At 45.7% G+C, this 14,600-nt stretch overlaps 1 protein-coding gene across 1 annotated transcript in view; it reads left to right on the top strand.

The window, feature by feature from the left end:
* The first annotated feature begins 1,005 nt into the window (after nt 1–1,005).
* LOC109306591 (neurobeachin) overlaps nt 1,006–14,600 on the top strand; it is a 529,566-nt gene continuing 515,971 nt past the window's right edge. Inside the window, exon 1 of the mRNA XM_019530077.1 lies at nt 1,006–1,155. Coding sequence (XP_019385622.1) covers nt 1,021–1,155 — 135 coding nt within the window. The 5' untranslated portion in view covers nt 1,006–1,020. The remainder of the gene's footprint in view (nt 1,156–14,600) is intronic.

The raw sequence follows: 14,600 nt of genomic DNA, 5'->3' as shown, positions 1-14,600 counted from the left end.
TGTATATGGAAAATGATAATACATTTATAATTCCCCCCACAAAAAAACTAAGTATATTGGGGGGGGGGTCTTAAATTTGAGGTCATCCTGGATTTTGGTAAATGTGGTAGTTTAAGTTTACTTTTTTGGAAGGCAAGGTAGAGGTGCACCTTAGAGAGCAAATTAATCATAGGTGTGTAAGCTTTTGAGAGTCCCAACTCACTTCATCATAAGTACTGTTTGGGGTTATTTCATGACTCCCTTCTAGTGTCCCAGTATTCCATTTGCTTAATTAACATGTTGTATAGTGAAAGGAAGGACATGCATATGTGATTAGTAGGTCATGGTTTCCTAAACTTTTTCATAGTGCATTTTGATTGTATGACTGTTCCATAGAAATCTTTCTACTTATTTGTAATCATAATCAGTATTTACGGTGGCATTTATATCTATTGCAAGTGAGTAACTTTAACATTAGGAAGATATTTATGTGCACTTATCTGTCTTTTAATGGGATCTAGCAGGTGGAAATGAGGAAAAGCCATGACTAATTCACTGATCAATTCTCTACTGATCACCAGCAAAAACTTTGTAAATCACCAATTGGCTAACATAGTTCTAAAAATATGACTTTCTTATATGTGTACTTTAAAAAAGAAAAGAAAAAAAGCTTCTTTAAAATAAAGTGTAGTTAAATAACAGTAAAAGTTCTGTTACCCTTATTCATTTTGAATAACACCTTATGTCATTAATAGTCTCACTGGTTTCAACACAGCTGTGTGGATAAGGATTGTCCAGTCTTGGGCTCTTTAAACATATACTAATCTGGATATGAAATTAAAACCATTAAGTTGGTATTTTAGGCCAGCTTCCCTTGATTTTTTAATATCTATTACACTTGAGCTTTTGCAAAGACAATCGGATGCAACTAATAAAAATTAAAATTGTGGCTTCAAAGACTAGGTATCTGACTTTTAAAACAAAGGTTGTTTTAATATTTATATGTATTTCTGTTTTTGCAGTCACTCTACAAAGTCTGTAATGGACTTTGTCAATAGCAATGAAAATATTATTTTTGTACACAACACGATCCACCTCATTTCCCAGATGGTAGACAATATTATCATAGCTTGTGGAGGAATTTTACCACTGTTGTCTGCAGCCACATCTCCGACTGTAAGTACAATATTTCCATCTAGTGGTCATGTTAGAAATTGCTTTAAAGAATAAGAAGTCTTTGTATCCAATTTCTTTGTAGTAGCTTAAAATACAATTAATTTCTTCCAGAAACTTTAACTATATGAACAAAAACTCTTAAGGGTCAACACATGGAATGCTTATAAATAATTTGTATTTGAAATGTTATCTTTTACTGGATAGCACTAGTTAGAAATAACAGTAGTGTTTTAAATGTTATATGGTGAATAAGTAGTTAGAAAGACAAGGATCTTACAAATAGGGTACTCTGTTAAAACTTTGTGGAAGGCATTCTCCTTGCCCACATCAGTATATTTTTGTTTTATTTTGTTTATGGGATTGTCCAGCTACTGAGATTCTTGGAAATCCATAGGTTTTGTCAAATGAAGATATTACTATTACAATACATAGTACTTAGCATGCAAACATAAGATCTCATGACCCTGGTTCAAACAATTGATGGGTATATACTGTACCCATATTATTTGTACCATCTAAAATGCCAGGTAGATGTGTTTTATTTGAAGTGATCAAAAACAAATATCATTCAAAGATGCTCTTCTTAATCGCACGAGTGGCATCAGATGTGTAAAAAAAACAAAACAAAACAAAAAACCCCAAACCAACAACAACCCCCTACCAAGATTTTCTAGAGTATTATATGCAAAGCAAGCTTACAGAGCGTTCATGACACGCAAGGAAAACCCCATCAACACTTCTTAAAATGAAAGGCCACAAAGACACTTTTTTCAAAACCAGTTCATCAGGTATTGTTTGAAAATAAAGTTGCTTTGTGTAGAATTTTGTTTTATAAAATATATAAAACAGTCATGGTTTGAATTAGTTCCTTATGTGGAATTAGGATGGTCTTGGCTTCTCTTTTTTATCCTGATTTATGAAAGTAGAGAACTGTTTTGTAGTATAATAACCCTGTAATTCACAGTTGCCCTTTTATTTATTCTGGATAATACATGTGCATCTGTTATAGTCCTATAAAGTACCTATATATTTTGTACAGTATTACATTTTTAAATGGTAGTAATTGGGCTTACAAAAATTAAAGGCAATTTTGTTCTCGGACCATATTAAGCAGTATTTAAGTATTTAAGCTTATCCTTTTAGAATAAAAGGAAAAAGAATTTGTACTAATTGATTTAAAAAGTTGGTAACTGATGTCAAATTGTAAAATGATTATATTTTATGGAAGAAAAAAATAGATTACTACATGTACCATTTTCCAAGCATGCAGGAAGAAAGATAAGATGAAAGGAATGTGGTTTCATTAGGCCACAACTTTATTAATTTAACTTGTCAGGAACTATCCAGTAATAACTTGTATGGTGTAGATCATGATTCTTTATTTAATTGTTTCCACCTGGTATATCAACAGTACCCTTCCTCAACAGCTGGTTTCCAGCCTGCTGCTGCACCACACCATCTTCTTCTGAGGGCTGGGGAAAAGGGTTTTCTTGTTAATCAAAACTAAAACATCTTGCAGCTTTGAAGAAAGTTTTGTGTACATGGACTGCAATATAAAAGTGGGGCTTTTTGGTGGGGGAAAATTAGCACTTCGACTACCTTGATATAGTTGTGCAGTCAGTTGGTACTGATGCTATCATAGATGACATAGCTGGAAGCTAAATCAAGTAGCACTGAATAAAAAGTGGGAGGGCAGCAGTTGTTCTGAGTAATAGAGAAAGGCAACCATGGAGACAAGGGAGGTTTAAAAAGTAGTCATAATAAAGACTTTAAAAAGAAGTAGGCATATAGGTAAGGGAATCTGTATGGAGGTGGATCTGAGGCTTGCTTCCATGTGTTAGCACATCCACAATTTGTAGGTCACATTAAATGTCTACACATCATAGTAGTAATGCAGTTAATTCACTTATGTGTATTGTTATTTCATTTCTTCTTAAGTTTATTTCTCAACTTTACAGTAAATTTTTATGAAAGCATGTGTTTTATTCCTAATTAAAGACTATCCATGGGCCATTTTGCAGTTTTACAAAAGTATCACCACCTGTCTTCTTTCACGTAATTCAGTTCACTTTCACATGGCATAATAGCTTTAATTTCCACTCCCATGAAACTGTGCCATTGTATCTGGTCCATAATTCATCATATACTTTACTGTTCCATATTGAAACAGAAGGTACAGTTAATTATTAACTTTATAAATAATTAACAGGGCTGTCATGCTACCTGATCATTATGTAACTTGGGTATACCAAAGGGTGTGCCCCGTCCTTAATTTGATGGGATAGGTGGGCAGGCAACAGTGCTGAGAGGGATGCTGTAACTCAGGTGCAGATCCCTCTATTCTCTATAGAGCCACACCACACAAAGTGTTCTTAATTATATACAGAATTTATTTAACATATAAAGAATTATATACAACTATATACATACATCCCAAAGCAAAGATAATATTAGAGAAAATTAACCACTATACATTCTTATACGTACACATACTTATAACTATATTCAGGAATGGGGTTGCATGAGGTATGCTTTGAGAGTGGCCCTCTTACCTTAAGGATCTTGGGGTCCTAGGTAAGCCACTAGGACCACAGGGTGATCCTGTGTGGGCCTCCAGCAAGTAAGTACCAGATTCCCAGTAAAATACTCAACAAATTAAACAACAAGAAAAAAAGACTCCAATAAAAAATAACAACCTTAAAATTAGTTACTAGCTAAAATATAACACAACTCACACAGTACAACCAGTTTACAAAGTATTTGGTGCAGCTCCCCATTGTTGTAGGATACACACTCACCCAGTTCTCTAAAAGGAGGGGGGTGAGGACTCCCTTTTCTTCGACCCCTCCCCTGCGAAGCCCCTATTCCCTGAACTCATGCTTGTCCTGAGTGGGGATGCGGTAGGCTTGTTTTCCCCCCGTGTGGACTCGGTTGCTGCTCTGGCATGCCACAGGGGGTTCCTTCTTTGTTGTACACCGGCTTCCAGCCCTGGGCACCTCCAAGGCTCCACCTTCTGTCGAGATGAGGGGTGGGGCTCAGACCAGCTTTTCTGGGCCAAGAGCTATGTTAGTTTGGCCTGCGGTTAGTGAAATGTCACTGACTGTGGCCTATGCCATCAGATTGTGCTATGGACTTCTTAGTTCCCTCATAAAATCAGTTACAATTTTTTTCCCTTAAGAACCTGATCTTGTACTGATATTTGTTGTTATGAGTCCTGTTTTGAAAATTATTTTCCCCTTGTTTCAAACTTCCATTTATGAAAAGGGGAGGAGGCACTTTTTCACTCAGCTACTTCCCATTAGCAGAGCAGCGGCTGAGCACTAAAAGCTTGAAATTAATTTAAGCTCTGAGCAGAGAAAAGCTAATAGAACAGTTAATAAAGCTTTTAACTATATCAGGGATATCAGACTCATTCAGTTCCACAGGCTGGATGAGAGTTGTTGGCCTGGTCTGCAGGACAGATCAGGCTGTGTCAGAGCCAGGGCTCAGGGCCAGTCCAGCAGGCTCACCAATGCCCAGTGTGCTGGCCCGGTGAACTGCATGCAGGGCATCAGCTGCTTAAGTTGGAACCAGTGCTGCGGGCAATGCACATGGCCCAGGGGGCTGACAAGGGATACATGCTATATGCGACACCCTTCTGGACCAGCCCTGCTGCACAGTGGTTCCAGGGTCTGTTTGGGATTGGGTGCTAGGCCATCCATGTGTGCCAAAACCAGCAATAGGTTGGGGTGCTCCCCATGCCATCTCTGTCTGCAGTGTCCATGGCTTAGGGTCCAGCTTGTGCATTGTCTGTGGTACAAACCCTGGAGCAAGGTCAGCCTGTGGTGCACAGGCTGGACCAGTCATGTGTCTTATGCATATGCAGCATAGGGGGATGGTATGCGGTATGCTGCATACCATGCTGTGCTAGACTGACCCAATCCAGATCAGCCCCATAGCCAGTGCACAAGGCCAGTTCAACAGCTGTACCAGCTCCCTGTGCCCCATGCAGTGCTTGTGATGCTGGGTCCAGCCTGCACGCCAGACCAACTCTGTACACGGTGTGCAGTGCATGGGATTAATCTGAGACTGATAGGCCAAATCATATGGCTCCAAAGGCCAGATCCAGCCCATGGACCAGCTTTATGACACCCTGGAACTAAATTTTTTTCAAAATATTGGAAAACATTTTCTTTCTTGTTTTGCTTTCATGCACTAAATACAATGCTCTGTTTTTCTGCCCTTCTACAAAAAAACACAGCACTTTAAAGTTTTTTAAGGGAAATGAGTGTTTAAAATATTTTCTGGGGAATATGGGGCTCAGAGAGATTCTTTCAAAGTTGGAAATTGTACTGAGGTTGAGGCTCTCCTGTGCTAAATAGAAAACCCTGGGGACCTTCCTATCCTGTCAGTTAACAGAAGAAAAAATTCTCATCTGAAAAGAACAAATGTATGTGTAAATGGAATGTGCATAATACTGAAAATATTGCATGGGATTTTTGTTGCCTCTTTTAACACGTATAAACAAATGTATTGGGCATAAGGCCAATTCAGGAAAGCAGGTTCATGGTCTAAAATGAATGCATCCATGATGAGAGGAAAAATTTAAGAAAAGAAATTGTTTTCCCCACACGTAAAATCCTAAATTGGGTTGTTTTATTTAAAATAAATCCTATTCCCTGCCTTCATTTGCTACTAATAATTTAATTAAATTATTAGGGGTCATTTTTCATTCATGAAAGCAGACTGTTGTTATCAGTGCTTTGAAATATTTGTTTTAGAATAGCTTTCTTACATGTAGTTTGAATACTTTTAAAAATAATTATAGGCAGGACTGGCAACAGCACCTATTGTTAAGATTGTGACCCTTCGTTATAAGGCCATGATTTCAGTTGCTTTTAATTTTGACGAATTTTGTTGGGTATCTGCCTCAAACTAATTATGTTCAAGCAGACATTGAGTGAAACTTCTAGGGGGGTTGAAGGAAAGGGCTGAGAGTGGATGAGTCAAAGGGAGGATACTGAGGGCTAGTGATGAGAAGGAAAAAGGTGAGGGGGAAAGGAGACAGAGCTAACAAGGTACAGGAGGTAGGGGGATGTGACTGCTTGGGCTGAGAGGCTGGGATGGTGAAACACTGAGATTGGGTCAGGATCTAGGGAGTGAGATGAGACCTTGGCAAAATTAAAGCCAGGGATCAAAGTATGATTCAACAGTGTTACTGGAGGCCAGAGTAGAAGAAAGAGAGAGGCAGAATGAGGAATTAAGATGGGAAAGCAGGACTAGCTAAGCAAGAAGCCTGCAGTGAGAAGTCATATAAATGGAAATTGGGACTGTGGCAAAGAACCAAAGTGGGGGAAGAGACAAAACTGAGATTGGAGGGTATAGGGAGGGAGCCAAGTTTTAAATAAATAGGTAGGAAAAACGTGTGGCTGTTTAGAGCTTGTCCACATAAAGGATGCCAACTTAATTAATTAATCTATTAGCTCATGTGACAAATGCTTATTGTTTGTATGGAAGAGGTCTGTATAATGGATCTAAAAGTTCCATCTCTGCTCAGGCTAGTGTCAGTTTGATGTTTCTGATTTTTTTGAGACGTTTACTTTTTTTTCTTCTGCACAGTTTCCTATATTAAGTGATTGTTGAAGTAAAACATTCAAAATAAGGTAGTCACATTGCTTTTAACCATACCCCCCACACACACTTATGCATTGTGATACAAACTTTAGTTACATGATTGAATACAATTTTTCCCCTCAGGATTCTTGTTTTTTCAGGATAAAAGGAAGCTAACTGTTTTTGATTGCAAAAGTGGGGAGGGATTGAATGATTGAGGAAGCAGACTGAGGGAACTGGGGCTAGAAATAGACATCGCCAAATGAGTCTGAGGTGGTGGGTGCAGCCTGACCAGCAGAGCCCCGGTAACTTTGGAGCAGGGGCCACGCTTCGCCTAAGTAATGGAGAGGCACATGCCAGGGTCCTTACCTTCACATGTACTATGTTTCCAGCCATTCACCCACCCTCCCTGCCTTCCTGCCACCCTTTCAGCTTTCCATGAAACCCCTTGGAGCCAGAGCCTCAACCACCCATGGACACTGAAACCCCACAGGCACTGCCACAGACCGTGGGTAACCTTTCCTGGTCCTCTTCCACCAGCCAAACCTGGGTACACACTGGAGAGCATGGGGAGATGATGGATCTCATTGTCATGTGGGGTAAAGAAGAGATCCAGTACCGGCTCCAGAAAAAACATTGCAACAGGAATGCCTTCAAGTGCATTGCCCAGAAGATGCAGGTACAGGGCCAAAACATAGACTGAGTACAGTGCCACACCAAAACCAAGGTGATGAGGAGTGAGTATCACTGTGTGCTTGACACCAACAACAGGTTTGAGGGCCGGAGGGAGATCGGGTCCTTTTATGAGGAGCTGTCCCACTTCCTAGCCAAGGATGAAGTGCTTCAACATCCAGTACACCTATGGCACTGCTGGGCAGCAGGAAGAGTTGCTGGCAAGCACCCCTCTGGTGGAGAGTGAGGTGCAGAAAGACCATGAGACAGCAGGACAACAGAGTGCCCAGGAGCAGGAGCCACAGGGCAAGAGCACAGCTGCAGAGCTCTGGCATGTTATTGGTGGTCCCTACATCATCTCAGGATATGGGAGCTGAGATGCACTTGCACCTGGAAGTGTGCTCCTCAGACATCTTCTTGGCTGTGGCAAACAATATGGGTTACAGCACACAGGAGGAAGGGGAGAGCTCTAATGCCACTGATGTTGGGATCCAGTCTGAGCATGTGCCCTTAACTTCACAGGAGTTCCCCTGATGCTGGACTTCAGCCTACAGACAACACCTGAGTTTGCAGGCCACAGGACCCCATTGCCTATGCAGGGGCTTCAGCTGTTTTGGACCCACTCTTCTGACACCTCACTGCCCTCCTCGTAGAGATACAGAGAGTATACTTGGCCCCCCACTACCAGCACAGTGGCACTGTAGAAACACAACCCGCAGAACCCATGGCCAGCCCTTCCCCCCCACTTCTCCTGAAGACTCAGGCCCTGAGCAAGGACATCATGCAGCATGGGAGGGTACAGTTCACCCCTGCTCCATGCTACCAAGACGGGGACCCAGGCCTGAGAGAAGTGGGGAGCCCCTTGGGGTAGGGCAGGAGGGGAAAAGACAGAGGAGCAGGGGAACCACAGGCCCTACAGACCATTCCTATAGTCTCAGTCATCTCTAAGGGCATTGTGGCCAAGAAGCCCAGAAGGGTTGGGGTGGGGGGAATGGGGACTGTTGTGGGAATAGTGGGGCATGGAGGAAGGGTATTCCATCCACCCTGCCTGCTCACAGCATGCTACTCCAGGCTGCTGCATGTTGCAAAGGTTTCTGTTTTTCAGCATAGAGCAGAGCCATGACTTCATCCCTTCTCTTTCTCTTCCAAACTTCTCCCCTCCCTCCCATCCCCAAGAGCAGCCAGGGCACCAGATCTCTTCCCTACCTTGCTCTCAAGCATTTAGCTGCCCATGTCCCATTCAATGGGAACATAATCTACTTAATTGACACTTCCCTGCCCTATCTGTCAGGACCATACTGAGAAGGTGGGAGCAGCCGGCTTTACCGTAGCTGTCCTGAGCAGTCACGCAGAACCTCCTGCCTCCTTCCCCCAGGCAGGCACAGAAAGGCACTTAAAGCATTTATTAAGTTCTCCAGACGAACTATAAAAAGCAGTTACAACTGTCAGTCCAAGACTCAGACAGATGTGATAGCAGTACTCCCATGTGGGAGCTGTTGTCATAGTAGCTCCGCTCTTGCTGCCAGGATGACTCCCAGGTTGTGCACCTGGAGAGTCTGGCAGGTATCACAAGGGCACTTTTCACCCTCTGATCCAAGCAATGGGTAAAGTAATGGGTTCCAGTCTCATAGTGCAGGTGAGCACAGTACTGACAGCCTAGGACAATCATAAACTCTCCCTCCTGCAATCATGGCACCATTCTAGCCCCAGACCACCCCACCCCTCAACCTCAAGCCCTGAAAGCAAAGCAGCTCCTGCTCTCACCATCTCCTGCAGTATTCCACCTAGAAGAACAGTGCAGGAAAGCAGCAGAACTCTTTTTAGGCACCCTGGGTCCAATAAAATTTGGTCTGGGTTAGGTCACAGACTGAGGAGGGCATCAGTAGCTGTGGATCGTGAACTTTTCCTGGGGTTTCAGCGCATCATAGCAGAGGTACACGTATAACTCAAAGTGGATTTTTATGTTGAATGGCAACCTGGGGTTCCCTAGTGTATCATCAAAGCAGAAGGCCTCTCTCCAACTGTCAAGATGCTCCCAGGGGAACAAGTCCAGCATCATGGACATGCTATAGACAAATTGGAGGATTGGGACAAAAGAAATCTCGTAAGGTTAAAAAAGGACAAGTGCAAAGTACTGCACTTAGAACAGAACAATCTCATTCACTGGTACAGGCTGGGGCTGACTGGCTGGGCAGCAGCTCGGCAGAAAAGGACGTAGGGTTTACAGTGGACAATCAGCTGAATATGAGCCAGCAGTGTGCCCTTGTTGCCAAGAAGGCTAACAGCATACTGGGCTGCATTGGTAGGAATGTTGCCATTAGGGCAAGGGAAGTGATTATCCCCTCTGTTCAGCACTGGTGAGGCCACCTGTGGAGTACTGTGTTCAGGTTTGTCCCCCCTACTACAGAAAGAATCTGGACAAATTGGAGATAGTCCAGCAGAGGGCAACAAAAATGGTGAGGGTCCTAGGGCATGTGGCTTACAAGGAAAGACTGAGAAAACTGGTCTTATTCAGTCTAGAGAAGACTGAGAGAGGATTCAATAACAGCCTTCAACTACCTGAAGTGGGGTCTGAAAGAAGATGGAGTTAGACTGTTCTCAGTGGTGACAGATAATAGAACAAGGAGCAATGGTCTCAAGTTGTAGCAAAGGAAGGTTAGGTTAGACATTAGGAAGAACTTTCTCACTAGGAGGGTAGTAAAACACTGGAGCAGATTACTCAGAGAGGTTGTAGACTCTCAATCCTTGGAGGTTTTTAAGATCCAGGTAGACAAAGCCTTGGCTGGGATGATCTAGTTGGAGATGGTCCTGCTTTGAGATGACCTCATTAGGTTCCCTCTAACCCTAATTTTCTGTTATTCTGTTATTCTATGCACAGGGTCTTGGACTGCATGGGGTCCACATATGATACCCCTGACTGGTGCCAGTACTACCTCCCATGGAGAGCCCAGCTCTCTCAGGCAGAACTCCTGGGAGAGGTTGTCTGACACCTGCCTGTGGCATGGTGAGCCTTGGTCCATGGACTCTTCCCTGGGGTGACGGGAATACAGACCTCATGGAGGGGGATTCCTGGATGGCAGTTGAAGGGAAACGCTCCATACTAGGAGATGCTGGGGGGGGGGGTGAGGGGGTGCCAGGGCAGGAGATGTCACATGGGAGCTGTTGACCCATGATACAAGGAGGCGGGAAGGTATCCAGCAGGCCCTGCTTCAGAGAGCAGCAGTGGGCAAGGGGAGCAGGACTGGGCTGCCCAAGACCCAAAGGCAGGACCATCAGAGACACTGCCCCTGGTCCAGGGCTAACTCATTACCCACTGACCACTGACAGTTGCCCTGTATGCGCAAGCCCCCCATGTGATTCTGGGCCATCCCCAAGAGGCACGGGAGCACTCAGAAGTTGGGGGAGAGCATACCCCACCAGCTTGCTGGGCCAGGGTGTCACTAGGACAGCATCTGGTACCAGAATCCACCTGCCATGGCTTGTCCACCTGCCAGCCCTGGGAGCACTCAGAAATGGGGGGAGAGCATAGCCCACCAGCATGCTGGGCCAGGCTGTTGCTAGGACAGGGTCTGGCACCAGAGTCATCTGCCGTGACCTGTCCAACCACCAGCCCTGGGACTTGGGGGAGAGTTCTTCAGGTCCCTGCAGCCCCACTCCTTCCCTCACAGGGAACAGCCTTGACAGGAATAGCCAGCCCTTGCACTCAGGCCAGCTGCATGATATGGACCATAGGTGTGGGTGAGGGCTGTGCATCTGGGGTCCTCGAAGGGTGAGACTGGGTCCCAGGGCAAGGGCCATGAGGGAGAGCCAGGATACCACGGTGCCTGCCATGGTGATGTCTCCCAAACCATAGCTTCCTAGCCAAGCAGCTGCCTCTGCGCCGCAGCTCTCTCAGATTGTGGGGTCAGGATCTCACACCTCTCCAGCTCCTATGCAAAGAAATCCCTCCTCTTCGCTACCTACCTTAAAAGTAGGGTGCCTGGTCAAAAGCCCCAAACTGTGTGCATCCCCTCTCTGTTTGTTGAGTTCAGGACCTGCAGCATTCCCTCTTATCCAGCTCTGTTTCCCACTCCCCTTTGAGGTTCTTTTGCCCCTTCCTAGGGGCATACCGTGGGTCTCTGGCATCTAGGGGCCAATGTTTGCATTTGTGGCCCCCCCCCAGGGTGATCTGAGCAGGGTGTGGGCCTTCTCTCCCATCCCAAGGCACTTCCATGAGGAAATTAACACCGCAGCACACCAGACATGGTAGGAGGGGCAGCAGCTGGAATTTCCAGCTGGAACAGCTGAAGAAATTTACAACCCACTAGGCAGGGAGGGGGAGTGGGCAAACTGCACACCAAACGCGGGAGGTGCTGCAGCCTCTCCGCCCAGATCTGAAGTGCATGGCCCATGCCCAGGGGCCATAGCCCCCTCCGACCCCCCCACCCCATCAGTACACCACTGCCCCTTTCTCAATCGTCTCCCATCCTCTCCAAAAGTTTTTTGGTTTGCCTTAACTGGGAAAAGGGACCAAGTTTTACCACAGACAATATTCAAAAAGTTTTCTTTAATAATCACACAAAAAGTTTGGCAGTTGCAACAGTTTAATAAACCGAGGCGCATCTCTTCCTCGCACCATATTCTCCTGTGCTGGGGTTGTGGGGGGTGGGGGTGAGGAGGTTGGAGAGGGATAGGGGAAGGAAGCCAGTGCTCAAGCAGCCTGGGTTGTGGGCAGCACTGCTTAGAATGCAGGGCCAGAGGAGCCCAGGGTGGGAGGCCTATCGTCTGGTGCCAGGGAATGGGCACCCGAATCCCTCTAGTCCTACCCATTCAGGGAAGGCTCCTGGTTCCTGTGGGTGAGGATGTAGTTGGCCAGGGCTTTGCAAATCCAAAAAGCCTGGTGCTTTGCAGGCTGGAGCCCCAAAATCAGTGAGGGGTTCACCCTCTCCCCCCTTCCCTGTGCAACATTCTTGCGCTGCCAGGCTTGCTGCTTGTGCAATATGCTTGTGCTGCCATGTGCTGTGCCTTCTTGGCCCAGGTTTCATAGAAGACCTCCCCCCCAGTTTTGCAAGTATTGTGGAGGATGCACACAGCAACAGTGAGTTGTCACGTTCTCCTTCAGGCATCCAAAGATGCATATCAAGCCAGTACAGAGAGATGATACTCCCCCTTTATGCGGCATTGGTCAGCATGCAATTGGAGTGCTGTGTCCAGTACTGGGCGCCGCACTTTAAAAAGGATGTGGCCAGCCTGGAGAGAGTTCAGAGGAGGGCCACCCATTTGGTGAGAGGGCAGCAGGCCGGGCCCTATGAAGAGGGACTGAGGGACCTGAACCTGTTCATCCTTGTCAAGAGGAGGCTGAGGGGGGACCTGGTAGCTGCCTACAAACTCGTCAGGGGAGATCGTCAGCCAATAGGAAGAGCCCTATTCTCCCCAGCACCACCTGGGGTGACGAGGAACAATGGTAATAAGCTGATGGAGAATAGGTTTAGGTTAGAGATTAGGAGGCAATATTTTACAGTTAACATGGCCAGAATCTGGAACCAACTTCCTAGGGAAGTGGTCCTCACCCCTATCTTGGGTAAATTCAAAAAGAGGTTAGCTGATCACCTGTTTGGGGTCTTTTGAACCCAGCATTCATTGCTGCCGGTGGGAGGGGGTCAGGCTAGATGATCTGTTCAGGTCCCTCCCTACTATGAAACTCCTTGTTCACCTCAAGCTACATGCTGAGAGCCCACCAGCACACCTATAGGTGGCCAAAGATGCACTCCACCATCATGCAGTACCCGCTCAGGCAGTAGTTGAAGTAAACCTTCTGGGACCTTCAGGCAATCCAGATAAGTACTGACAACTCAAGGCACAGGCAGCATGGCAGAAAAGTTGAGGCAGTTAGGGGAGAGCTCAGGTATCTTTGTGGGAATGTTAGAAGTATGGGAAATAAACAGGAGGGACTGGCACTCCTTGTAGTGGATGACAAATTCGATCTGATTGGGTTGACAGAGACCTGGTGGGATGACGCGTGATTGGGCAGAGAATATTGAGGGCTATAGGCTTTATAGGAAAGATTGAATTGGGAAGAGGGGAGGATGTGTGGCCCTCTCTTTGAAAGAGTAGTACCCCTCCCTGCAGGTCACAGCAGGGATGGGTATCTTGAGATGTTCTGGGTCAGGATACAAGGGGGATCAGGAGAGGAAGACCTGATGGTGGGAGTCTGCTACAGGCGCCCCTCCCAAGACAAGGAGGGCAATCAGGCATTCTTTGGAGAGCTGATTGAGGCAGCTGCACTAGAGACATGATTGTCATGGGTGACTGCAACTACCCTGACGTGATGGGAGGACCACTCGACCATCTCCAGCAGGTCAGCCAACTTCTTGGAAACAATAGATGATTCGTTTCTGACACAGGTTGTGGAGGGGCCTACTGGGGTAAGACCACTGTGGATTTAATGGTGACCAAGGAGGAGGACATCATAGGCAACCTGAGGATTGGTGGTACTCTGGGCGACAGCGATCACAACCTGATAAGGTTCACCATCCAGGGCAGAATGGGAAACCAGCCAGCAGAACAGAAGTCCTAGACTTCAGGAAGGCAGATTTTGGCAAACTCAAGAGGTAGTTGGTGAGGCCCCCTGCAATGAGAAACTGAACAATTTGGGAGTCCAGTAATGGTGCTTCCTTGATGAGGCAATTCTCAAGGTTCAAAAACCGGCCATCTCCACGCAGACAATAAGTGGGAAAAGAGCCAAGAGACCCTCTGGCTCAACAGGGATATTAGGGAGAGAGAGGAAAGAAAGAGGAAGCATATAAGCAATGGAGGAATGGCTCAGCAACCAGAGAGGAATACACCTGTATCGTCAGGGCCTGCACATATGAAACACGGAAAGCTAAGCCAGGCATGGAAATCAATCTGGCAACTGGCGTAAAAGACAACAAAAAGTCCTTCTACAGATGCATAGGGGGCAAGAAAAAATCAGGATCCACTGTTGGACCCCTACTGAATACTCGGGCAGTCCAAAGTTGATGTCTGCGAAAAGGCAGAACTCTTAAATAGCTATTTCACGTCAGTATTCCTAAAATCAAGCGTGGGTCATTCACCTGACTGGCGGTCCAGGGAAAATCGGGAAGACAACAGATTACATGTAATCAGCCCTGAACAGCTGGGGGACCTGCTACAAAATTTGGGCATTTTCAAATCTGCTGGGC

The sequence above is a fragment of the Crocodylus porosus genome, unplaced genomic scaffold (genome assembly GCF_001723895.1).
Source record: "Crocodylus porosus isolate Cpor-Errol unplaced genomic scaffold, CroPor_comp1, whole genome shotgun sequence".
In the NCBI taxonomy this organism is placed as follows: domain Eukaryota; kingdom Metazoa; phylum Chordata; order Crocodylia; family Crocodylidae; genus Crocodylus; species Crocodylus porosus.
Note: the sequence above shows the minus strand (reverse complement) of the source record. Positions and strands in the feature narration are given on the sequence as shown.